General features: G+C 43.0%; 1 protein-coding gene across 2 annotated transcripts; it reads right to left on the reverse strand.

The window, feature by feature from the left end:
* Window positions 1-547: 547 nt before the first annotated feature.
* On the reverse strand, window positions 548-27303 carry NKPD1 (NTPase KAP family P-loop domain containing 1). 2 transcript variants are annotated; one of them, XM_073599046.1, is made up of 4 exons: window positions 27143-27303; window positions 4959-5017; window positions 3786-3917; window positions 548-3072 (listed from the first exon to the last, which is right to left on the reverse strand). In XM_073599046.1, the coding sequence occupies exons 2-4, from the start codon at window positions 4987-4989 to the stop codon at window positions 866-868; spliced, it is 2370 nt and encodes a 789-aa protein (XP_073455147.1). In that variant the 5' UTR covers window positions 4990-5017; window positions 27143-27303; the 3' UTR covers window positions 548-865. The 2 variants fall into 2 exon arrangements, with proteins under 2 accessions (XP_073455147.1, XP_073455148.1); XM_073599047.1 differs by lacking the exon at window positions 4959-5017 and having other exon boundaries at window positions 27143-27302.
* Window positions 27304-27865: the final 562 nt, after the last annotated feature.

Here is a 27865-nt window from a genome sequence, read left to right on the forward strand (position 1 = left end):
CAGACAATTCCTTGGACTTCATGGTTTGGTTTGTGCTCTGACATGCACTGTTAAATGTGGGAACTTATATAGACAGGTGTGTGCCTTTTCAAATCATGTCCAATCAAAAGAATTGACCACAGTTGGACTCCAGTCAAGTTGTAGAAACATCTCAAGGATGATCAGTGGAAACAGGATGTACCTGAGCTCAATTCTGAGTGTCATGGCAAAGGCTGTGAATACTTATGTACATGTGTTTTTTTTATTTTTAATATATTTGCAAACATTTTAAACAACCTTCTTTCACATTGTCATTACCGGGTATTGTTTGTAGAATTTTGAGGAAAATAATGAATTTAATCCATTTTGGAATAAGGCTGTAACATAACAAAATGTGGAAGAAGGGAAGCGCTGTAAATACTTTCCGGATGCACTGTATGCTATGGAGGTGTTAAAAGCCTAACCTTTTCAACAAACACTTTTTTACTAAAAGTTGATATCAGTGTACCTTGCCTTTACTTTTGCTGTCTATTAGATATATATATATATATATATATATATATATATATATATATATATATATATATATATATATATATATATATATATATATATATATATATATATATATATAATTACAATAGGAAACAAAACTAAAGAAGGTGCCTCTTTGTTCCTAAACGGGAATAATTAAAGACAAAGAGATTAATTGAATGAGTCACAATCACAGATGATAATTCACTGTTATTTAATAAAACCTTGGACTCAACTCACAAAGCTTTTTGCACATGCATAAGGATCTGTATTTTAGCCATATGACTGTAATTTTCAAATCTCATTTGACTCTTAAGAAAAGGTCTACATCCTGGCATGTTAACTTTGTGAATTAAGCCTCTTGTTTCTGTAATATTTCTTTTTCCATGCTTAGTACTAGAGGGTCTTTAATCTGACTTTGCATTTGGTAGGTGGATTCTTCATCCTTCTTTTGCACCACTATTAATGCCCCAGATAGCTCATTTAATTGATTGCCATCCATGGCTTTTTGCTGAGTCTGTAACATGCATTCATTGTCATCTTCTTGCATTTGTGCTATTAGTTCACCATTATTTCTATCCTGAGACAGCTTTATTTCACTTCTGGTTGTATCATATACAGGTTTACACTCCCTACAGTCACACTCTGTGCCGCACAGCTTTAAAGTTGGTGTTGTGTGAATGTTAATTTCAGCTTCTTCTATCACAACGTCAAATACTTTTTCCTGGATTGCTCTTATTGATCCTTCTCCAATATCCTCACATACTTCTGATTTAAACCAGCTTGCCTCTTTCCACTGTGTCTTGTCAATTGCCCTTTTCTCTGCCTCTTTAGGCCAGTCAGGACCCCCTTCCCCAACTTTACTTGCATCATTGTTACAGATATCAACTTCTTTTACTGTCTTATTTTCAGCAGCTTCTGCATCCTTCCAGTCATTTTGAAGGCTGTTGATTCCACGATGCAGCCCCATTTTGTTCTTTACAGAAAAATCCAGATTAATGGTGCACTTCAACAGTCTTCTGGATTCCTCCACTGTGTAAGGGAAGTCTTTAGAAAGGAACCTCTGGAAAATCTCTGGATCTCCATCCAAATCCAATAGGTTTTTAAGACCAGCTTTCATGGCAAACAGTTCCTTACTGTTCTTCTTAAACACATCCCAAAGTAGACTATTGCTAAACCCTTCCTCTGAGCCTTGTTGTTCTTCATCTTCCAGACACTGAAGAATCCAGCTTAGCCTACAGGGCCACTGATTACAGAGGACAACCCAAGCAGCTACAGATTTAGCAGACAAGTTGCACCACGGTATTTTACTCAGCATCATCAGATGGACCATAACTGGAATTGCATTAACAATTCGTTTCATTTGACAGATACTGTCAGGAATGTATTCATGGAGAACTTCACGTTCACTGTACAGGGCATAAAATGCCTCTTGAATACAGTATGCAGGTTGATATATTGGTATGCCTACCTCTGAATCATCGTCTTCTGAGAGCTCTTCTCTTAACAATTTCATGGACTCGGCTATACCCGTTTTAGTACCTCGATTAGCACCATTTCTGCAAGGCCAGTCAATAAGATCCTCAGTTCTCTGTACAGCCTTTCTTAGAAGTTGCAGCTTGGTTTTCTTGCCAAGAGCTGGCACAGAGAATGGCAGAGTAACAGTGCGGTTCAAAAACATGTACCCATTGTCCGCCATGCCTTTCAAGGAGCCTGCATTCTCCAAACAGCTGACAATAATACTAGGGTCAACTACTAATATAGATATAAATGGAGATCTTTGTTCAGAGAGAAGAGTGTTCATGGCATCCAGTACCCCGACCACCTTTTCTGGTGCACAAAGTTCCAAGCTAGTAATCTGTAGAACCACTCTGATTTTTTGCTTCTGAAAAATCTCCATGTATTGGACCATCTGAGTTATAAGTTCTACCTCCTTTTTAACTTCATTCATAAAGCCCATTTGAGAACTGAATTTCTGGCTATTGACTAAGCGTTCAATCTTCTGTTTCTGACTAACTAGGACACTTTTGCATAATTTATATAATGTCATGGCAATGCCTGAACCTGCAACAACTGTAGCCAAACTTCCAAAAACAGTACTGGCCTTCTCTTCACCTCCGTGGCTGCTGGAGTTTATAGGTACAACTAAAAGGAGCAAACCAACGAGAAGCAAAATAATAGTAACTACCAAAATGATACAGAAGGTCTTCTTAAACTTCCATTCCTTGACATCTTCTTCAAGATTCATCTTGGGGGCTGAGCCTAGGACATTAAAAACACTAAGTGGAAGAGCACCAAAATGTCGTCGTATTTGGTCACAGAGTGTGGTGACAAGGCCAGCCCATAGACGGTCGCTACCTGCATACTGCCAAGCGCTAAAGTGCACAAATATGAACTGGATGCTTTTTCGTTCTAGGTGATGTGAGGTGATCAGAGGACAGTAGAATATTAGACGCCAGAGTAAATGTAGGAAGCCCCATCCATTAGGGTTAACTGCAGGTTGTTTTAAAGTTGTCTCCACCTTCTCTGTTATACGGGATGCTTCTTCTTTCATGCACTCTAAAACATATGAATTACAACAGATTACTAAACCAATATTTATTTATTTTTTAAATGTATGCATTCATTTAAAAATCTGAAAACGTTGGTGAAGTCGCATTATGGTTACTTTTATTCTTTAAGTATTCTGGTGGCCACCTGTCAGTTCTATAGTATCTCTTATTCAGGGTTTTGGTGGGTTTATTCCCATGGCCAGAAGCTCTACTGTTGGCTCAGTGACAAGATCACAGGCACATCATAGACATGCAGTTTGTGATTTATGAAACATTAAATGCTGCAGCCAAAAGCTAGTTGATTTTTCTGAAACTGGAAGAGTTAGTACAAGATGCATGAAAGAAAATGCCTTATCAAGGCAAGACTCAAACATGACGTGAAACCAAAATAAAACATAGTTATCAAAGAGGTCACCATGCTGTGTCTGGAAAGCCATTTTGGACATTGAGATTTGCACAGGTTATTATATGTTGAAAGACATCTAACAACATTTACTTTCTTAGAAAGCTCAACCTTTACTTTCTTCTTTAAGAATAAGGTATATGGGAGCACACTGTTCTCTGAAGAGAGCTTTCACTGGGGTCAGCAGTCCAACCCGGGGTGCTATCTATATGACCCACATTTTCTTAAATTTTGTACAGTGAAATCATTTGGATTTAGGTTTTTCATTTAACAGCTAAGAAACTAATAATAATTCAGATTATATTAGTTTTACTTACTTGTTATGCGATCCAGAAGCATGTAAACTCTGCCCCCAAAGGGGGCATATAAACCAACTGTGACTGGTGTAGACACTTGACATAATGCCTTTGACAGACATGCACAATAGATATCATCTTCAGTCTCTTTACCTGTAAGAGAAACTTTGAACTTTAGCTTGGACTTGCATTGTGAACGGTAGAGGACATCCACTGGGGTTGATATACTAAGGGAGTAGAGTATGTTCACTTTCAAAGTGAATTTTTAGTTTGTAAAGGACATTTTCACTTAGTAATGAGGCTATGTTATGCTTACTTCAATCATCTAATCATGTACAATCAAAAATCCTGTTTAATAAATTATAGTAGAGTATATAAATTATATTAAACTTCCAGTTTTCTTAAGCATTGAGGACATTGTTTTATGTATACAACTTAACCACTTCAGACCAGGCTATTTTTTGCGATACGGCACTGTGTCGCTTTAATTGACAATTGAGCGGTTGTGCGATGCTATACCAAAACAAAATGTATGTCCTTTTTTCCCCACAAATAGAGCTTTCTTTTGGTGGTATTTGATCACCTCTGAGGTTTTTATTTTTTGCGCTATAAACAAAAAAAGACTGACAATTTTGAAAAAAACAATAACATTTTTTTTAACTTTCTGCTATCATACATATCCCAAAAAAATATATAAAAAACAAACTTATTCATCAGTTTAGGCCAATACTTATTCTGCTACATATTTTTGGTAAAAAAAATTGCAATAAGCGTATATTGATTGGTTTGCGCAAAAGTTATAGCGGCTACATAATAGGGGAAGATTAAGGGACTTTTTATTTTTTTAATTGTTTTTACTAGTAATGGTGGGGATCAGCGATTTTTAGTGGGACTGCAACATTGCAGGGGACAAATCTGACCCTAAGTGACACTTTTTGGTGACCAATGACACCAATACAATGATCAGTGCTATAAAAACACACTGATCCCAGCTCTGTATGATCCTTATGCAGCTGAAAACAGGGGGTAAGTGATCATCTATAAAAAAGGTGAAAAAAGGATATTTATAATGTGTGTGTATACTGTATATATGTACATATATATACGTTTTGCCTTTCATTCTATTCTATTTTAAACTGAATGGGGTGAGGTTTCACATACACTTTAAATAAAGAGCAGTTCTTCCAATTTTACCTTTTGATGTCATTTTGTTTTCCAGCAGCATTATCTTCACTGTACAAATCAACTCATCACTGTGAAACAAGAAACTGAATAATTATACTGAGAAATCAATCATTCATACAGTTATACTATTGCTAATGAAACATATTAAAGCATGTCTCTATCATAAACTTTTTAGTAAGAGCAAGGCAGAGTTATACATTGTCTGTTTTTTTGTCCCTTTTTTTTGCAATCTGTGTCTCATTGGGGAGATTCACCTCACTTTCTGTGTGTGAGACACAACAGGAAATGAGGGGAAATCTCTCCAAACTGAGAGAAAATCTTCTGTTAAAGTGGTAGTAAACTGCAATTAAAGAAAAAAAAAAGTCCCCGTAAGGCAATGTCATATGTGCTAGTATGGATTGCATACTAGAACATTATGAGAGACTTACCTTAAAACGAAGCCCTCCAGCATCATGCTATCACCGCCGAGAGGGCTTCCATCTTCACCCGGTCTTCCTTCTGGGTTTGTGGCCTCCAGCTACACAAGTGGCCGGGGGCGCGATGACATCACGGCACGGGCTCTGACGTCATGGTATGCCGGACATTCAGACTGCATGCGCTAGTGACATCCCCGGCTGCAATATCTCCTAAACAGTGCAAGTTTTGGAGATATCCACAATACCTACATGTAAGCCTTATTACAAGCTTCCCTGTAGGTAAAAGATCAAAAATTGGGTTTACTACCATCTTTATTGTTTCCAAAATAAGACTCCCTATTGTAAGATTTCCCCTCACTTCCTATTGCGGAGACAATTGTAATATTTTGGATAGTCCATCACCTTCTTTCTTGGTGACAGTGGTTCCCAGGACAAATAGAGTGATTCATTTTCACTGGGAACACAGACAGTAATAAAAACAAAGAGGTATAGGCAAAGTTTTGGCTATAGATATACTTTAAACAAAAAGGAGTGACCACAGAAAAAAAAGCACAATGTCTGTTGTCTTCCCCGTTTTTTTTTTTATATATATATATTTTTTTATTTATATATTGTTTAGTATAGATCTATGATGATCAACTCATGTGGATAATATCAAATTAATTCACTCCACGTATTAAATTATATGTATAAGGCTGGCACACCAAAGAATGATAGCTTTAATTTGTGAGTAATTGCTATAGCTGCGTATTACATGATGCCATGATACATTTATTCTAATTAAAAAATATAATAGCTTGGAGAGGATAAGACATGCCAGGTTGAAATCATATTTAATTTTGTAAGAATATTTTGAAGATTACTTACTGTATATTTGCTAAGAAGTGAGCAATAGTCAGACTACAACATACACTATATTACCAAAAGTATTGTGACGCCTGCCTTTACACGCACATGAACTTTAATGGTATCCCAGTCTTAGTCCGTAGGGTTCAATATTGAGTTGGTCCACCCTTTGCAGCTATAACAGCTTCAACTCTTCTGGGAAAGCTGTCCACAAGGTTTAGGAGTGTGTCTATGGGAATGTTTGACCATTCTTCCAGAAGCGCATTTGTGAGGTCAGGCACTGATTTTGGACGAGAAGGCCTGGCTCGCAGTCTCATCCCAAAGGTGTTCTGTCGGGTTGAGGTCAGGACTCTGTGCAGGCCAGTCAAGTTCCTCCACCCAAAACTCACTCATCCATGTCTTTATGGACCTTTGTTTTGTCCCAATCATTTGATGGAGGGGGGATTATGATGTGGGGTTGTTTTCAGGGGTTGGGCTTGGCCCCTTAGTTCCAGTGAAGGGAACTCTTAAGGCGTCAGCTTACCAAGACATTTTGGACAATTTCATGCTCCCAACTTTGTGGGAACAGTTTGCGGATGGCCCCTTCCTGTTCCAACATGACTGCACACCAGTGCACAATCAAGGTCCATAAAGACATGGATGAGCGAGATTGGGGTGGAGGAACTTGACTGGCCTGCACAGAGTCCTGACCTCAACCCGATAGAACACCTTTGGGATGAATTAGAGGGCTTCTCATCCAACATCAGTGCCTGACCTCACAAATGCGCTTCTGGAAGAATGGTCAAACATTTCCATAGACACACTCCTAAACATTGTAGACAGCCTTCCCACAAGAGTTGAAGCTGTTATAGCTGCAAAGGGTGGACCAACTCAATATCGAACCCTGCGGACTAAGACTGGGATGCCATTAAAGTTCATGTGTGTGTAAAGGCAGGTGTCCCAATAGTTTTGGTAATATAGTGTAGCTTCCCATGGCATTTGCTTTGAAACAAAGTACACATTTCATCTAATTGCCAAAATTTCATATTTTTCTTGATGAAGTTAAAATAAAATCTTTAATTGTATGTCTAATCTAAACTGTCATCGTGACAGACAGACACTCATAGGCTATGGCATCAGTGCATGAGAGGCAGCGCCAAAGTACACCTATGTCCATTCTATAAAATTCTATTGTGGTGTTTATGTGTTTGACCTCCAGTGACAATCAGGATAAAGGAGCCAAGCTTGTTTCATCAAATCACATATTTACCATCTAACAGGAACAAATAAAAATAGCTCCTGGCACATTTTTATACAACACGTATCAACATTATGAATGTACCACATCCTGTTTTGGTGTTCACCACATTGTATTACATCATTGCCAACAAGTTAGAGCGGCCTTTCTCAACCTTTTTACCTCAGAAGAACCCTTGAAATAATTTACAGCTCCCAGGGAACCCTTGGAAAAACCAGTTCATTGGTGATTTGTGGGAAATATCCCCCTATGTCAGTGATGGCGAACCTTGGCACCCCAGATGTTTTTGAACTACATTTCCCATGATGCTCAACTACACTGCAGAGTGGATGAGCATCATGGGAAATGTAGTTCCAAAACATCTGGGGTGCCAAGGTTCGCCATCACTGCCCTATGTGATGGCCAGTGGGAAGAATGCCCCCCTTACAGAGGTAGTCAGAATGCCACCCTTATAGACAGCAAAAAGATCACTTGGTTCACTGTGCCAAGTGACAATGTTTCCTGGAACTATGCAGGCACCATTCAATGTGAGGTCAATCAGCCACAGCTCAAGGAATCATTGTCAACCTCTGGAGGAGCCCTAGGGTTCTACAGAGCCCTGTCTGAGAATGGCTGACCTAGAAAATATCCACTTTTAGACCACCCCGGGTGGCCCGTGCAGACAAAGCGACGTCACCCACTGTGATTGTACACAGCAGGATTGTGTCAGCAAGTCCCGGCCACTGATTCATGGCCAGGACCTGTTGATCAGCTGTGTCTAATCACCAGATCCTTGTGTTGACAATCAACACAGGGCTCTGTACAGAGGGAACAATCTCTCTGTTACTTATCCCTGCAAAGCAGGGATAAGAAACAAAGAGATATGTTAGCAAAACCAACACACATTACACACATTTCACAATGTTAGGCACACATTTAACGCCTTGATCATCCTAGAAGTTATCCCTTTCCCACCCAGTGGCATTAGTACAGTGACAGTGTATAGTATTATCACTGATATCTTTATTAGTGTCACTGTTGATGCCAGTAGCAGTTAGTCAGTTCCCCCCAGCGTCAGTTAGTGTCAGATTTCCGCCGCACTATTGCAGTCGGTGACCACTGCCATTAATAGTGTAAAAAAAAAAAATCAAATATATTCACCATAGTTTGTAGATGTTATAAGCAATCAATATACACTTACAGTAAGTTTTTACCAATGATATGTAGCAGAAGAATACATTTTGTCCAAAATTTATGAAGAAATTATTTTTTTTCCTAAATTTTAATAGTAAAAAGCAAAAAATATTGTTTTTTTTTCAACATTTTTGTTCTATTTTTATTTATATCACAAAAAATAGGTATCTTAAAACAGACACCAAAAAATACATATGGGGGGGGGGGGCAAAAGGGTGTCATTTCAGTGCAAAGTAACAGGTTCTTTTTACAAGTTCTCTGTTACTAAACTTTTCAGTGCTTCACTGATGTCTGGTGTTATGTAATTAGTTATGAGGGTGACTGGCTGACTCTTAGCTACACTACAGTGGCAACAGCAATAAAAAGAGGAAATTGCACAGTGATCAATATTGCCTTGGAAAAACATAAACTAACATACAGTGCATCCGGAAAGTATTCATAGCGCTTCACTTTTTTTTCCCTACAGTGAAGCATGGGGGTGGCAGCATTATGCTGTGGAGATGTTTTTCAGTGGCAGGAACTGGGAGACTAGTCAGGATTGAGGGAAAGATGAATGCAGCAATGTACAGAAATATCCTTGATGAAAACTTGCTCCAGAGCACTCTGGACCTCAGACTGGGGCAAAGATTCATCCTCCAACAGAACAACGACCCTAAACACACAGGAGTGGCTATGGGACAACTAAGTGAATGTCCTTGAGTGGCCCAGTCAGAGCCAGGACTTGAACCCGATTGAACATCTCTGGAGAGATCTGAAAATGACTGTGCACTGATGCCCCCCATCCAATCTGATGGACCTTGAGAGGTCCTGCAAAGAAGAATGAGAGAAACTACCCAAAAATAGGTGTGTAGCGTCATACTCAAAAAGACTTGAGGCTGTAATTGGTGCCAAAGGGGCTTCAACAAAGTATTGAGCAAAGGCTGTGATACTTGTGTACATGGGATTTTTTTTTTTCCGTTTTTTTATTTTGAATATATTTGCAAAGATTTCAAACAAACTTCATTCACATTATCATTATGGGGTATTGTATGTAGAATTTTGATGAAAATAATGATTTGAATCCATTTTGGAATAAGGCTGTAACATAACAAAATGTGGAAAAAGTGAAGCGCTGTTTATACTTTACAGATGCACTATAACATACAGTAAGAGAAGATAATTCAAAGGTAGGTGGCAACAACACTGAGAAGCACGATAGCATCTGGCTAAAACTTAGGGGAAGAAACTTTTCGGTGGCGGTTGATTCGGGATAAGTCTGCATTGGAAATGAGATTTTCTGATGATTTTGTGCCAACTGCTTCCACGTGTGCCTGCAAATATGTATGCATGCTGACTTTGCGTATTTAATTAATGAATTAACATTTTTGAACAAGATAATAATTGTGCATTAATCATAGCAACATCTTTGCACAATGTGTAATAACAGGTTTTTCGACCATTTAGCCAAACCTTTTTCTTTCCTGTACAATAATATTTGGGTGTGCCAATTCATGCTCTTTTCATTACTGTTGTTTCGATTTGCAGTATAATGAACTGGTAAGTGCTTCAAGTCCTCTAATTGTTCACTATGTAAAAAAAAAATAAAATAAATGGATAAGTATGGAGGCTGCCTCTTTTAGAGAAGCTAGTTGCCTGGTGGTGTCATTACTTTTGAGCCATATACCCAAAACAAGCATTGAGTGTCAGAATTCCTTATTTGTATGTTTATTCTAGGTCAAAGACTCAACTCCTGTCATTTCAATAGCCTGGTTTTGTATGGGACTTATGTTAAATTTAAGGGAAACATTTACAATTTTTATTTTTTTAAAAAGTAAAAAAAAAAAAAGAAAAATTGAAACACGAGTATTTAAATGAAAATAGCTGTCCTTTGCCATTCCAGAGTGGCAACATTTTTCAGGGAAATGTTTTGTTTTCAGTGGGTCCAAATTAAATTTATATTCTTCAGAAATACTACAAAATGCATTTTGAAATGGGAAAACCTCTATAACAGAAACCAAGCAATTTAACCACTTCAGGTCCGCCCCATAGCAGTGATCACACACTGCAGGAGCCCAGCAGCAGGTACTCGATGTCCGCTGGCACCTGATGATCTAGCAGAGAGGCGGAACGGCGGTCTGCCTATGTAAACAAGGCAGATCGCCGTTCTGATTGAAGGGAAGGCATGGATCCTGTGTCTTTGCAAAGCAGGGACATGGATCCATGTCTTCCCCTAATAAAAGCACCTCCTACACTGTACTAAAACACAGACTAGGCACATAGTTAACCCTTTGATGTTAACTCATGTTAACCCCTTCCCAGCCAGCATATTTTTAGCACTGATCCCTGTATTAGTGTCACTGGTCCCCAAAAAGTGTCAGTTAGTGTCAGAATGTTCACCGCAATATCGCAGTCGCTAATCGCCACCATTACTAGTAAAAAAAATTAATAAACAAACAAAAATATCCCATCGTTTGTAGACACTATAACTTTTGCGCAAACCAATCAATATACGATTATTGGAATTTTTTTTTACCAAAAATATGTAGCAGAATATATATTGACCTAAATTCATGCAGACGTTTGATTTTTTCATTTATTTTATTGGTTGTGTTTTATAGCAGAATGTAAAAAATATTGTTATTTTTTTTCCAAATTGTAGGTCTTTTTTTGTTTATAACACAAAAAAAAAAAAAAAAAAACGCAGAGGTCATCAAATACCACCAAAAGAAAGCTCTATTTGTGGGAAAGGGAGAGAGAATGATGTGGTCCAAGGCACCATAAGTAATTGGCCTCCATCCCAAATTTGAGAAAAAAGAGAGAAAGTTTGGTCAGTGGGACTTTAAATGAGGCCAATCACTATATAGAGTAAGCATGTATGATATAAAATAGATATATAACATAATATATAAAAAGTATTGCTTTAATGGGTTCCAACAAAAAGAGGGGAGTTTTTATATTAAATTGATTTACTCTAGATTTTCCAACACCATCCAGCCTTTCCAATGGCCCATGTTGTGCAGGACTTGTCTTTACCCTATAATATGCCAAGTACAATGGCGTCAATATTTATATGTGGTTTTTAGCATGCCCTGCGTTTATGCGATTCTGTGTATGTCTTTTTTGTGTCATTCAGTATGCTGTACATGATTTCACAAGGTATAATAAAATGTTCTTTGCCAAGACTGCTCTTTGGTATACATCTCTTATTCAAAGTTCCCAAAAAACTCCCCCCTTTTTGTTGGAACCCATTAAAGCAATACTGTGTTTTATATCATACATGCTTACTCTATATAGTGATTGGCCTCATTTAAAGTCCCACGGACCAAACTTTCTCTCTTTGTATTTGTGGGAAAGGGACATACATTTCTTTTGGGTACAGCATTGCATGGCCACGCAGTTGTCAGTTAAAGAACCGCAGTGCCGTATCACAAAAAATGGCCTGGTCATGAAGGGGGGTAAATCTTCCAGAGGTGAAGTGGTTAAACTTTACCTTTATCAGAACTGATATCTTATTCCCCTTGAAAAAGAGATGAAATAAAACAGATTAAATGAAAATTTCAGCAAAGAACGCTGAGAAATGTAGTTTTCACCTGATGATTAAAAGACCCCTTTAGTGCATGGGGTGGAAGTTTAAAAATGTATTACCTTTTAGGTGTTTATAAATCCAAGAACAAAATTGTAATATATTGTGGTTTACTACTTCTTAAATATGGTGGCTGCATTTGTTTTTTCTACCTGAGCATGTTTTATTTTTTATTTTCACCTGTTGAATCTACCATGAGCACATTTCTTGTCCTAGGGCAGTGAGGGCGAACCTTGGCACCCCAGATGTTTTGGAACTACATTTCCCATGATGCTCAATTACACTGCAGAGTGCATGAGCATCATGGGAAATGTAGTTCCAAAACATCTGGGATGCCAAGGTTCACCGTCACTGTCCTAGGGTGATATTGTTCACTCAATGTACTTTATCTATGAAGGAGCAGTCTTTCCACCCTAGAATAGACTTTCTCTTCCTTTTTCAACACAGAGGAACCTTGATAAAAATGACTATCTACAACTCCTGATAATTTAGACCCCTTTCACACTGAGGCAGTTTTCAGGCGCTTTAGCGATAGAAATAGCATCTGTAAAGCGTCTGAAAACTGCCTCCCATGCCTCCTGAGTGTGAAGAATTGCCCCCTTTCAGATAGCTAAAATGATCAGTGGGAACTTATCTAAGGCTCCTTTCACACTGAGGCACCTTTCAGGCGCTTTCGCACAAAAAAAAGTGCCTGAAAAGCTCAAGAAAACCTATTTCCCACAGAGGCGTTGGGTGCATCGGCGGTAAAGCAACTCTATTTTTAGCGGCGCTTTACCATTGTTTTAGCGGGGCTATTTGGCTGCTAGCGAGGGCCCTTTTAACCCCCGCTAGCGGCCGAAAAAAGGGTTAAACCCGCGCTGGTGGTTCGGCGGCGCTGCCCATTGATTTCAATGGGTAGGGGCGTGTATACATCGCTCCTACAGCGCTGCAAAGATGCTGCTTGCAGGACTTTTTTTTACCGTCCTGCCAGCGCACCGCTGCAGTGTTAAAGCACTTGGGCTTTCACACTGGAGTGAGAGGAGAGCCTCTTTGCAGGCGCTATTTTTAGCGCTATAGCGCCTTTAAAGCGTCTCAGTGTGAAAGCAGCCTTAAAATCAATAAGACCCCATTCACACTGAGGCAGTTTTAGTGATAGAAATATTGCCTGTAAAGAGCCTGAAAACTGCCTTCCATGCCGTCCGAGTGTGAAAGCCTGACTACTTTCACACTGGGGTGGTGCGCTTGCGGGACGTTAGAAAAAGTCCTGCAAGCAGCATTTTTGGGGCGGTTTGGGAACGCTGTACACAGTGCTCCCAAAACACCCCTGCCCATTGCAATGAATGGGCAGCGCTTCCGAAGTGCCTGAAAAGCGATTTGAAAGCACCGCAACATGGGCGTTTTTAACCCCTTCTTTGGGGTTAAAAGCGCCCCCCGCTAGCGGGCAAAAAGTGCAGCTACAACGAGCAGGACTGTAGCACTAATGCTGCTGTGGCCCCAGTGTGAAAGGGGTCTAAATGCTTTCACACTGGGGTGGTGGAGCGCTAAAAAAAGCACCTCAAAAACACCCCTGTCCATTGAAATGAATGGAAAGTGCCTCAAAAGCACCTCAAAAGCTCTTCAAACGTGCCTGAAAAGCACACAAAAAGCAACGCAAAAGTGCTCATTGTTTTACTGGCATTTTAGAAGTGCCTTAGTGTGAAAGTACCCTTAGACCCCTTTCACACTGAAGCGCTTTTGCGCTAAAAATAGAGAATGAAAAGCTCCTGAATTTCATTCTGTGTGAACCCCTGTAGCTTCTGTCCAACAGTCTTGCTGGAAAACCAGCATTCAATCAACGCTTGCAGCCAGCGCTGATCAGTGTATTCTGACAGTAGGGGAGTCCCCACTGTCAGAATACAATAGGGCAGCAAAAGAGATCCCTGCACCCACATTGCATGCGTAGATGTGGGAATCTGTGATTTTTTTCTGTTCGTCCCTCTGGTTGAACAAAGAACAAACTCAAGGGGGTTGATTTACTAAAACTGGAGAGTGCAAAATCTGGAGCAGCTGTGCATGGTAGTCAATCAGCTTCTAACTTCAGCTTGTTTAATTAAAGCGGAGTTCCACCCAAAAATGGAACTTCCTCTTTCCGGAATCCTCCCCCCCTCCGGTGTCACATTAGGCACCTTTCAGGGGAGAGGGGGGAGCAAATACCTGTCTAATCCAGGTATTTGCTCCCACTTCCGGGCATAGATAGCCGCAGTATCCGCAGATATCTAAGCCATGTCTGGCGCCCCCCCCCCACCGCTGTCTTCTGGGAGACACACAAGTCCCAGAAGACAGCAAGGACCAGTGGGATCACGCAGCGCGACTCACGAATGTGCAGTAGGGAAGCAGGCTGTGAAGCCACAAGGCTTCACTTGCTGATTCCCTTACCAAAGATGGCGGTGCCTCCACCCAAGAGACGAGGGACAGATCGGCTTCGGGTGCCGACATCGCGGGCTCCCTGGACAGGTAAGTGTCCATATTTTAAAAGTCAGCAGCTACAGTATTTGTATTTGCTGACTAAATTTGGCGGAACTCCGCTTTAAGCGTTGACAAAAAACCTGGAAGCTGATTGGTTTCTATGCAGAGCTGCACCAGATTTTACACTCTCCAGTTTTAATAAATCAACCACAAGGTATATATCCAGCTTTAGTCTTTTACAAACCAAAAGGGACCAAGTAAGGGAAGTTCATTTTTACGGTTTACATGTCTAAATGGTTTCTGAAAATCTCTCTGGGAGAAGCGGGAAGTGCTGGACCGCAGAGAGGAATGTCTGTACAGTCCCTGTTTGCAATAAAGAAACCAGAATAGTTTCTGTTACATAATTTCCTCTCTGTTTGTCTCGTCATCTCTTCCCACTCTACAGTTCGTCTATGAGTAGGTAAATTAACGTAACAAGTCATCCTAATTTAAAAAAAAAAATACTTATTGTAGACTACCTTTCTAATTATACGCTTGTGTCAAAACAAATCCTCTTACACCGCAACTACATAATTATTTCCTCCTTTAAGCTATTTTGGTTATAACTTGACTGAGTAAGTAATTATAACAGCATAGTCATTGTACTTGTAGAATCAAAGCCTTTACTGGCAGTTGCCACCTCTCAGCCCAATGATGAAGACAATAAGGAGCATACAGAGCTGTGCATTTTGGTGTCACTACTTCATGTACCCAATAGGTGTAGGTGTGCTTCTTTAGATGTTCAGTTATGCCGCGTACACACGGTCGGACTTTTCGTCTACAAAAGTCCAACGGACGCTGACGGACTAAAGCTGGCTGGTAATCCGATCGTGTGTGGGCTTCTCCGGACTTTCAACGGACTTTTTTAGCCTCAAATCCGACGGACTTTAGATTTGAAACATGCTTCAAATCTTTACGTCGTAAGTACGACGGACCCCGAAATCCGCTCGTCTGTGTGCTAGTCCGACGGACAAAAGCCCATGCTAGGGCAGCTATTGGCTACTGGCTATGAACTTCCTTATTTTAGTCCGGTGTACGTCATCACGTACGAATCCGTCGGACTTTTGTGTGGTCGTGTGTAGGCAAGTCCGTTCGTAAGAAAGTCTGCCGCAAGTCCGCCGAAGGTACGTCGGAAGTCTGTCGGACAGGCTGTCGGACTTTTGTAGACGAAAAGTCCGACCGTGTGTACGCGGCATTAGTGTTAAGGAATAAGTAAATGCTGGCAACTTTCAAGCAATTGTAACCACTTTCAAAAAGATTTTGATCTTTAATATGATCAAAAGTGAGAGAATGAGGGCAACTTATCATTAATGAATGTTATTGACTGGCAGTCTACAAACAGTTTTATGCATTAAAGTGTAAGTCTATGCAAAAACTAAAATCCCTGCATGTATAGACACCACAGGTCTAACACTAACCTATCTATCCCTGTAAATAAAAGATGAGTATAAATACCTTTTTGGAAGGCGATCTGACCTGCTCCGACCCAATCTCCATTGGCGGAAGCTCTGCAGAGGACACGGCCGGCAACAGCTGTGAAATGAATGGGAAGTGACGTCACCCATAGACTTACTATGGGGTTCCGTTGTCGTCCGTCTCCTCTACACCCGCCTACACAGAGAAGCCGTGGCTGACATCTCAGCGAGGGATCCGGTCGGAGCGGGTTAGATTGGCTTCCAATAAGGTATGTATATTCATTTTTTTTTTACAGGGATAGATAGGTTAGTGTTAGATCTATGGTGTCTATAGATGCAGGGATTTTAGTTTTTGCATGGACTTCCACTTTAATATCGATTTCATACTTTTAAAAAATTTAAGGGATTAAATAGGAACAATATAAAACAGGAAACCTGTCAGCTATTCTGACAGCTGTTGAATATTCCACCATAGATTTCTACTGAGATGGAACAATTGGATTTCCACATGTATGTACTGTCTACGGGTTAATTTAGGATTAGTATAAGGGGCTGGGTTTAGGGGTTTTAGTTAGGGCTCTGGTTTAGCAGTAGATATACTAAGTTTAGGATCACATATAAAAGGGAAGTATAGGAATTTTACTTACCTAGGGCTCTAAGGCTGATAACCGAGCGATCAAACACCACCGATCGCTCAGTTCTCAGAGCTCCCTGAGCAGAGAGCTGGTGACTGTCAGTCACCCCTGTCTGCTCTGCCCCTCCAGCGCTCACTGGAGTGCTGGGCTGTGGAGGGGGTGGGAGCAGCCAGCTCAGCGGCTCTGTGGCGTCAGCTGATAGTGGGCTTCATCCCGCTGTCTGCTGAAAATGGGTCACTGGAGTGCAGAACAAACTGCACTCCTGTGATCCACAGGAGAAGTACAGGCAAAAGAGTTTTGGCTGTGCTTCTCTGTTAACTGGACTGGTAATGTCAAGATTTAGGTTACAGTAAGTGTTAGTGTTGATAGATAGATAGATAGATAGATAGATAGATAGATAGATAGATAGATAGATAGATAGATAGATAGATAGATAGATAGATAGATAGATAGATAGATAGTGTTAAGCTAGACATAGATGGATCAAAATTCATTCAATGCAGACATCATAAGATTAACCTCTGTGGACAAGTTGGAAAACGTTGTTGACCGCTGATCAGTGTATCCTGACAGCTCTGGGCCCTGCTGTCACAATACAATGTCCTGGCGGGGAAAGGGGGGGGGGGGGGTATACTCCATGCACCTCATTCATAATGAATGCGTAATGAATAGGTTCAAAATTATTTTTCTTAATTTCAGCATAAGGAAGAGTTTCTGCTTAATTTCTGCTGGTATCTCTGTTTCAGATTTTCCGGGGTTGATTTACTAAAGGCATACATATAGACTGTTCGCTTTGCAAGGGAAGTTGCACTTTGCAAGGGAATTTTCCCCAGAGCTCAGTGCAGCTCTGCTGACTTTATAGGCGTGCGCATAGTGTGTGCCAGGTGTGCCTGGGCACACCCTAATCACCCTGTGCATTGCTGATTCCCCCTGCTTCCTGGTACTCCTGTCTCCCCCCTGCAGTGCTGCCAGCTTCCTTCCTCTCCTCTCCCCTCCCACCGGCTGCTGCGGGCGATGTTTCAGGATGGATGAGTGAATGAACACAGTGAGTGATCTGTACCGGTTGCTCATGTGTTCATTCTTAAACTATGTTTACTATGCTACAGTTTGTGATTGAACAGGAAGCTGCTCAGCTCAGCTTCCCATTTGTTTACTGTTCAGTGCAGCTGAGGCTGCAGAGAAAGGGACTGGGGAAGCTCTGTCCTCAGTCCCTTTCTCTATATTTAAACCCTTGATATTTCACCAAAGGCCGCCAACGGGGCTCCCAAAAAAGTAGTAAAAAAATAACAAAAATTAATATTGTAAAAAATAATTGAAAAAATAAAATTGTAAAATAATAATTAAAAAAAATAATACAACAATAATACTGACACCTTCCACTGCTCTGCTGATATACATGCATGTGTGTTTGTGCTCTGCAATAGGATGCGCACACCAATGGCGGATTTCCATCATTGCGCTTGATCCTTTGCAAAGTGAAACTTTACCCCATTCACTACATTCTGGGGAAGATTCCCTTGCACAGTGCAACTTCCCTTGCAAAGTGAACAGCCTAGTTGCCTTTAGTAAATGAACCCCTCCCTCTCTTTCTGTCTGTCTGGTGAAATCATTGTCTGCGGGACAGAAAGTGAGGGGAGATCTGCCTAGCGGAGCCCGGGATTGCAGTAAAAAAGCAAACAGGTATTCTTTTTATTTAATCTTTATTTTTATTTTATATAATAAGAAAAAGAACAAACTTACATATAGTCTATGGTCATTCTTACCACAGAACATTGCATTTTTTCCAGTGCAGACCAATATGTTGATACAAAAACAAGATGTATAACAAGTTGTAATACGTAGGGGTAAGGGAGGGAGGGGAAAGGGGGGAGGGATTAAATCATCTCCGAACTTTATTACATTGCTAAACAGTCATATTGAGTCCTAAGAGGGGGTCCCGCCGCAACGGCTTGGCCGGACCCATCCCCCTCAGCTCTCCATTTTGGTATTGGAGGGGGGGCCTCATTTTTTATTCAGTGCCCCAGGATGCCCACTGGGCGGATTCCCCAGAAGGGGGGCCGTAGGCCTCCAACTAACCTTCGCCTAAGGGGAGCGCCCCCTGGGCATCCACCGGGCCAGTGCGGACACAAAGGTGCCTACGTTACCAGGCAGAGCCCCTGACCAATACGTCTAAACAAGTAACAACTCTAATATTAATAAAGGAGATATAACACTTATCTGTAATCACTAACGACGCATAGCGTCTCATATTAGCCTACAGCTATATACCTTGTGAACCATGCATTAGGAAAGAAAAGGTCAACACCCCATGCAATCAATAGGGCGCTAAAACATTCCACTCAGGTACGCACATCACCGCCAACAGGCCTCCTTAGCTTCAAGGAGGGCTCCGCTAACTCCAACAGCGCGACATCTATGCTAGAGGACACCGGATTAGTATCGATGGTGAATCCCCGCCACTGAGCCCAAATACCATCAAAGCGCTCACTCCTATCTTTGCACCTCGCCACCCACTCCTCCGCCTCTCTGATATCCTCCACCTTCTGTAGCCATTCTTTTAAGGTAGGGACCTGTGGACGCTTCCAATAGAGAGGTATAAGCCTTTTAGCGGCATTTAGTAGATGAGGAAGGGCGCTTTTTTTGTAGTGGCTTAGAGGGAGGGCGGGGAGGTGCAAGAGGAAATGCTCAGGGGAGAACGGGATCTCAATCTGCAGGGCATTTTTAATGGTAGTCTGTACTTCCATCCAGAAAGACCTAATCACTGGGCATTCCCACCATACATGAAGAAGGGTGCCTTTCTGATCGCAACCTCGCCAGCATCGATCAGAAACCGAGGGGTATATACGTGCTATGGCAGCTGGTACCCGGTACCAGCGAGTTAGAAGCTTGTAGTTTGTTTCCTGCGTTCTAGATTCTATGGAGCTAGAGTGTGCTAGTTTATACATGTGTAGACGTTGTTCTGGCGTGAACTCCACCCCTAGGTCTCGTTCCCATTCCCTTATGAAAGCTGGCTTACCAGCGGTGGGAACTGAGCCCAGTAGCCTGTATAGCTCAGAAATCAAATGAGGAGTTGGCTCTTCTTCTATGAAAAGACTTTCTAGTGTGGTGATGGTGTCTAGCCCTCTCATCGGGGTCCCCTCTGTTGCAATAAAGTGTTGGAGTTGCTGGTGCCTCCACCAGTCCATAGGGAATCTGCCGTGGCTATTCCGCAAGGCGTCTAGGGGTATCAGCTTGCCCTTATCCACAAATTTACCGTAACTATAATTGCCGTCGGACACCCACGTACCGAAAAAGGTTCTCTGCTCCCCAGGAGGGAACCACTTATATCCCCCTAGAGGTGCCAATGGGGAGCCCGGGGGCACCAGAGCATACAGGGCATTTGTGCGGTCCCAGACCCGCAGGATGTAATTGGTTAGCGGTGAGGTCGTCTGTGAAAGTCCTCTGTGTTCACGGGACAGCCAGGGTGCGTATGACAAGTCCCGGCCTGCTAAGCTCTTCTCCAAGGAGACCCACAGTTTTGAACCCCCGTGGTGACGCCAGTTAAGGATATGTTGGATCGCAATGGCTCTATAGTATCGTCGTATATCTGGGAGGCCCATTTCTTTGGCCTTCTGTAGCAAAGACACCGCCAGTCTTGGTTTTTTACCATGCCAAATGAAATTAATCATTAGGCTTTGAAGCTGAGCGAAGAAGCTCCTGGGGAGGGTAACTGGCAGCATCTGTAAATAAAAGAGCACCCTAGGAAGGATGTTCATCTTGAGTATGTTAAGTCTGCCTAGCCATGTGAAGGAGGTCTTGGTCCAATTCTGTAAGTCTCTACGCACCATGCTCAAAAGGGTGGGAAAATTAGCCGAATAAATAGTGTCAAATCGATTTGTAAGTTGGATACCCAAGTACTTAATAGACGTTTTAGCCCAGCTAAATGGGAAAGCTTGTTGCAAGCCAGTAGCCATTTTTATAGGGATGGTAATGGGCAGAATTTCGGATTTCGAAAAGTTTATTTTAAAGTTTGACACATGACCGAAACTTTTTAGTTCCCTCATAAGGTTTGGCAATGACACTAAGGGCTGGGTCAAATGAAAGAGCACGTCGTCGGCATAGGCCGATAGTTTGTGTTCCGTAGACCCTACTGTTACCCCTCTAATATCAGTGTTTGCCCGTATTGTTCGAAGCAGAGGCTCCAAAGCCAGAGCGAACAGTAGGGGGGAGAGGGGACACCCCTGCCTCGTGCCATTCCGTATGGGGAATCCCAAGGATAGATGGCCGTTCACTTTGACCTTCGCACTGGGGGTCGAGTAAAGCGCCATGATCCATCTCAGCATATGAGGGCCCAGTCCCCAAGCCTCCAGAACCGCCTTAAGGTATGACCAATCAATCCTGTCAAAGGCCTTTTCGGCATCTGTGGACAGAATAAGGTAGGGGGTGGAGTTCTTATGGGAACATGCCCATTGTATGAGCTGTATGGCCCGGATGGAATTGTCCCTAGCCTCTCTACCTGAAATAAATCCCGTTTGATCGGGGTGAATAAAGGAGGGCAGGACGTGTTTAAGTCGATTTGCCATAATCTTAGCAAAAATGTTTATGTCGACGTTAAGTAGCGATATTGGTCGATAGCTTTGTGGGAGAGTGGGGTCCTTGCCCTCTTTCGGCAGCACTGTGATGTGGGCCAGTAAAGCCTCAGGGGGAATCTGGTGATTTGTGGCCAAAGAGTTAAAATACCTGCACATATGATTTTGTAGCAGGGGGAGAAACTTTGCATAATATGCTTTGGAGTATCCATCCGGGCCAGGGCTCTTCCCGTTAGGTAGGGCCTTCACTGTTGAAATAATCTCCTGAGGGGAAATGGGGGAATCAAGGTCTAGCTGCTGCTCTGGCGTCAGGGAGGGGAGTCCAGCTGCGGCGAGGTATTCGCCAATCGCTTTTAGTTTTGCTGATCGTCCTGTGTGTGAGATGTCCTTATCTAGGTGGTATAATTCTGCATAATAATCTCTAAAGATTGAGGCAATCCCAGAGGAGTGTAATGTAGCTGTACCGTCAGGGGACCGGAGCGAGTGTACGTGGGCTGTCCCTCTTCTCTTCCGAAGCGCTCTAGCTAGCATTCTGCCGCATTTGTTTCCCTGTTCGTAGTATTTATGTGAAAGATGGCTTAACTGTCTGCGCACGCGACGGTCGAGGAGGCGAGAAAACAACTCCCTCAGTTCAGTCAGCCTTTCGCGGGCGTTAGTCTCCCCCTGACGTTTGTGTTTAAGTTCCTCTTCCTGCAAAGCTGTCAGCACCCTCTTGAAGTCTATCTGTCTTTCCCTTTTGAGTTTGGAACCCAGGGAGATCAATTCACCCCTGAGTACCGCCTTATGGCTTTCCCACACCACTCCGTCTGCCATTTCCTCGGACACATTCTCCGCAAAATAGTGTGTGATGGTCTCGGAGACCTTAGCTACCACTGAGGCGTCGTCCAGGAGGTTTTCGTTGAGCCTCCAGGACCAGGCCCTCTGTGTTTCGTCTGGAACCCGTATCACGGCCCATATTGGAGCATGATCTGAAATAGTGATGTTGCCTATTTCAGCTGACTGCAGCAATTCAAGGGTGTCATGGTCCACACACATAAGGTCTATGCGTGTATAAACATCATGCACCCCCGAGTAGTAGCTGTAGTCCCTCTCAGATGCATGAAGAGCTCTCCACGTGTCTATAAGGAGGCTATTCTGCAGTGACTTGCGAAAATGCTTGAGGAAGGCTTGGGAGTGAGTGGGGCGGCCATGGGATGTGTCAACGAGCGGGTCCGGGCTCACGTTAAAATCCCCTCCAAGAATTAGGTGACCCTCCCTGAATTCGTTCAATTTATCTAGCACAGAATCAATAAAGGAGAGTTGTTGGGCATTGGGTGCGTAGAGAGTCGCAAATGTAAATTTTTTGTTGGCCAAGACCCCCTTCACAAAGACGTATCTGCCCTGTGAGTCTGCCTGAGTCTCTGAAGGTTGGAATGGGCATGACTTATGGAATGCGATGGCTGTACCTCGTGATTTGGCGACTGGGGAGTTGCTAAAAAACCATTGGGTGTATAGGTGCGTGGGTATCTTTGGAAGGGACTGTTCCCTGAAGTGAGTCTCCTGCAGGAAAACCACCTGGGCCACCAGTCTCTTAAGTTCCATCCATAGCCTGTTGCGCTTATGTGGAGAGCAGAGCCCCCTGACATTGTAGGATAGTACCTTTAGTGACGGCGCACCTGACGTGGATGATAGCTGATCGTTCACACCTCCTCCGATTTCCCCATGCATGGCCCAGTTGGCCAAAAGGCAACCTGCAGATCAAAGCAATAGATGGTTAGCTTTAGAGAGTGATCTAAAACACAAAATAATATCAAGGGGGAAGTTGGGAGGAGGGGAGGGAGAGGCTAGGGAGGGGTGGGAGGTGGAAGGAAGGGGGCCTTGGAGAGGGTTAGGTGGGGAAGTGGAAGGGATAGGGAGGGAAAAGGCGGGACAGGGATATGGATAAGGAGAAGAAAACAAAAACAACAATAGTCTACAGAGCTCGCCCGGGAGGGGGGTATCAACCCAAAAACCGCCCGGGTGAAGACTCGGAGTCCCACAAGGGACTGTCACCTAGTAAGGTGAGGCCTAGGTGGGGTACGTGGGAGACCACCAAGGAGACGATTAGCCCATCCTTCCATCCAGTCCATTCCGACACATAAACAGGGTGGGAAACAAAAAAATTGTGCAAAACAAAAAAGGGGGGTAAACAGTACGTCTCAACAAGAGAAAAGAGGAGATTGTGGAACCCGGACTCCCCAAAAGTGCAAAAACAAAAAAGAAAAGGGGAGGACAAGGCGGCCAGGCTAGGAGCTGGACCACGGACCCCCTAGTCCATCATGTTGCTTATGGTTCTTGTAGTAGAAAGGTAGTGCAAAGGGCCTACTGTGAGGTGCCTCACAGGAGTAGGTAGACTGTAACAGCAGCGCGTCCGTTAGGCCCAGAGCCCTGACTGAAATGCCAATGATGGAGAGGGGATTCCGCCTAAAAAATTAGGAAAAGCGATAAGGGTGGCAATAGCTCATTTAGTCACTGGCTGTGGAAGTGCCCAGACGTGGGCCCTCCGTTTGCCTGTTGCGGCCCCGGGACCGCCTGTTTCCTGCCGCCTGGATCCATGGTTGAGGTAGCTGAGGTTTTGGGATGTCCGGGGTGGTGCGCCAATCCGGGAAGTCTACAGGGTTAAGCTCCAAGGTATGTAGGAAGCGGGGGAGGTCATCCTTTGTGCGTAGTATAGCCCAACGGCCATTTTTAGGAGCCTGTAGGCTGAATGGGAAGCCCCAGCGGTATGTGAGGCCTGCCGCTTGGATTTCCGTTAGAAGTGGGCGAAGGGCCCGCCGCTGCATTAGGGTACGCCGTGAGAGGTCCTGGTAAAAGGACAGTTGTGCTCCATCAAAGTCAAAGACTGGTCTGTTGCGCATTTTTTGCATTATGCGATCCTTCAATGTAAATTTGTGTAGCTTGCAGATCACATCTCTGGGGTTGTCAGGGTCCTCTGATGGGGGCCGAAGTGCCCTGTGAGCTCTGTCTATCTCAATCGGCACCGACGGAGGCAAACTCAGGATTTCACGGAACACTCCCTGTAAGGTGGGGACAATGTCCTTAGGTGCAGTAGCTTCTGGGAGGCCTCGTATGCGAATATTCGCCCGCCTGCTGCGGTTCTCCATGTCGTCTAACTGGCACAAAAGAGCCTCAATTTGATGACTGTGTGTGACGGTCTGCTCTCTAAGCTGGGAGATGGCGGGTATAGAGTCATCGAATTTCTGCTCCAAAGTCTCTACCCTGTGACCCAGCTCAGTGGTATCAGATTGTAATTGTTCAATATCTTGCCTGAAGGCCCTCTCAATCCTGCTTGTAAAGCGCTCTAGGTCCTCCTTAGTAGGGAGAGACCATAAATGCTGCCTGATGTCTCTGTCCTCAGTCAAAGCTGCCAGGTGTGTGTCCCTGTCCTGTGATGATGTGGAGCGAGGGGATGCAGGGGGGATGGAGTCGCTTACCAGCCTGGGAGAGGAGATAGGAGATAGAGCTGGAGGCGCTGGCTGAATCTCCTGTTGCTGCAGCGTGGCCGTTCGTTCCGGCGCCATCTTGGATTTCCCCCTCTGCTGACGGGGGGTGTCTAGAAGAAAGGAATCCAGCGGTCCCTGACCGTTTGGGTGGGCTTTTTTCGGCTGGGAAGAAGCCCGCCGCCGCTGTGACATACCCTGTGCGGAAATCGGGGGGTAATCACCCCTGTAGCTGCTAATTATGCTGCGGACTGGACGGAGCTCGGGCTCAGCACGTCCTCACTCCTCCATAGTCAGGCCACGCCCCCCAAACAGGTATTCTGATCCATCCCCCCTCCTTGACATACACGTTAGGAGACCCCAATTGATTCAGACTTCTGTCAAATTTGCCAATGCATTGCCCCCCCCGGCTCTGTGTAGTATAACTACTTGTTTGTTTACTCCTCATTACAGACCACCTCTTTACTCACGACTGGTTTAGCCAATTCCAGAGTTCAGCTTGAAATGCAGTTCTGTGCAGTGCAATTCCAGCCCATTCATTTTGAATAGGCTGAAATCGCACCGCACCACACCAAAAGTACTGCATGTACTACTGTTGGTAATGCACTGCATACGGATCACATGGTCCCTTTGTACCATACATTCTGGTGCAGGCGAACACACTACTTTTACAACCTGCATTTGGGGTGTTGTTAACATTGCACTGACACCCGCTGTAGATCACAAGGGCAGTGTGCTTTCAATGCGGTACGGGAAACATGCACGGAATGTGGATTACCAGCACCCTGTTCTAGTGTGAACAGGCCCTTAGAGTTTTTTTTTAAGGGATACCAGAGTTTATGTGGTTTAGCAAGTAGTTAAGTGTTGGAGTCAGTGTAACATTTAGGTAAAAGGGTAGAAGTCAGGGATAACATAATATTACAAATGTAGGAGTATACCTTTATTTAACTGCACTAACAGCAATAATACAATCCAAACACTAAAAAAAAATTGTGGTAAGAAATTCCACTTTAATTGTTATTGATTTTACATGTTTCCCATCAACAGCAGGATCTCGTCAGGTAGGGGAATGTTTCTAAATGTGGAAACCGTTTTAAATGAACTCAATTGGAAACAACATGGTTCGGGTCTTGAGTATTACCATATTCAACATTTTTAACTGTGCAGGCTAAATAATTTTCAGATGTAAGAATCCATAAAATGGCCCTGATTACACAGCGATTACACAGCGATTGCACAGCCAATCGCCTTTACTTCTTGGTGGTGTGGATTTTGATCTTGATGACCCCAGCCTCAGTCTATAAAGACAGTTTCCTTGCCATACAGTATACTGTCAATGTGCAAATTGTAGATGAGGAATAACTATAGCCATTGACAATAAGTTACTTAAGAGATTTAGTTCAAACAATTCAGAATTTGTTAACAATATATAACCAAAATGTCCTTTTGGGAAAATCACAGCCCTTACTGTTTATTGGGTCCCATGCCTTCAACAGTCATATACATGTAAAAGAATTAGCAAAAATGTATATGTGTATGTTGTATGTGTGTGGCTACTCCTCCTCCTCGGCAAGTTCCAGCTGTTGATGGTGGGGGTAATATAGCCACACAGTAGCAGGGTTTATGTTGCTGGTTTAGGAGACAAGCTAATCTTCATGCGGGTATTATCACAGCTTTAAAGACACAATTGTTAATAGGTTAAATTAGGAGCCATTAAGGTCTAGTCCTAGCAAGTGAGGAAGGGTTAAAATCTCTGTTATATTTTTATTGCTACGTGTGCCCCTATTAGGGAAATTTTCCCTCACTTCCTGTCCCAGTGACAAAAAATACATTAGGTTTTAACAGCTCTGCTATTAGGCACCCCAGAAAGTTTTTGTTTGGACCAGAGTTAATTGAGAAAGAGGGTGGGGGTCCTTGAACACTGTGAAAATTGTATCTTTCCTATAGTGTTATAGAAGCATATGTGCTGTCAAGGATATACAAAAAATGTTTAGTTTAACTTTCTGACTTGCCTAACATATAGCTCTCACCATGTAAAGCCTAGTACACACGAGCCTAATGTCGGGTGACATCGGCCAGTTCAATAAAAACCGGCCAACATTCGGCCCTTGTGTATGGCAACCAGTCCAACAGAAGCCGGCTATTTGTCTGGCTTCTGTTGGACGAGCATGCTGTAAGACCAGCAGCCGTCTGGCTCCCGATTGGTGCTCTCATGGCTGAGCGCTGACCGGAGTGTTCTAGCGGTGGACTGTCCCCCTGCCAGAATACAATAGCTCACCAGGAGAGATCTCTGTACTACCGTCAGATCATTAGTCTGGTGCTTCGTTCAACTAAAGCTTAGTCTGTTCTAGGTTTTAGCATATTCTTCACTAGTACAAGGATGGTACCTATGTGTAGAAGGAATATATAAAGCTACATACCTCTTATGCTTCGGTGTGGAGGACCATTTCCAATATCAACAATGCTTCTTACTACGTATCCCTTCCAGCAGGCAGCAGTTCAATGTGTGAATTAGTGTATGTGATGTCTACGTTCAGCTTGTAAACATTTATAGGAAAACATCTCTAACCCATTACATCACTCCGCCCTGTGACCCGTGACGCTATCCCAATGGCTTGCTCACTCCTTGGCTTACAATATTGAGAAGCTGCTCAGCTGGTTCATCCTGTCCATAAATATTATGCTGTAAATACTTGAAACCATGCTCATATATAATATCTTAAGAAACATGAAATATTAGAAATTGTAGAGTTGCTAAACTACAGAAAGTGAATTTAATATAGCACATGCGTGACACATGCTCTCAGGGGAGATCTTTTGAGACGAAGAAATGTATCACTTGCGGAACCACACATGTCACCTATCTTCTGTCCTGTCCTGTGCTCTCCAATATGTAGGGAGAACCACAGGAAGGCTGGGGATAAGGTTGAGGGAGCACATCAATAAAACTAAAAAGGGTTTTAAGCATCATAGTTTGTCCAATAATTTTTGACTGTTCCACAATAGAGACTCAAGGGGGTTGGCCTTTTGTGGAATCAATAAGGCAGAGGTGCACTGGAGAGGATCCAATCTCAAGAAGGCCATTTCTCAAAATGAAACCCAATGGATCCTTAGACCTGGTACTATGAGTCCATTTGGCTTGA

Source organism: Aquarana catesbeiana, linkage group LG09, assembly GCF_042186555.1.
Source record: "Aquarana catesbeiana isolate 2022-GZ linkage group LG09, ASM4218655v1, whole genome shotgun sequence".
In the NCBI taxonomy this organism is placed as follows: domain Eukaryota; kingdom Metazoa; phylum Chordata; class Amphibia; order Anura; family Ranidae; genus Aquarana; species Aquarana catesbeiana.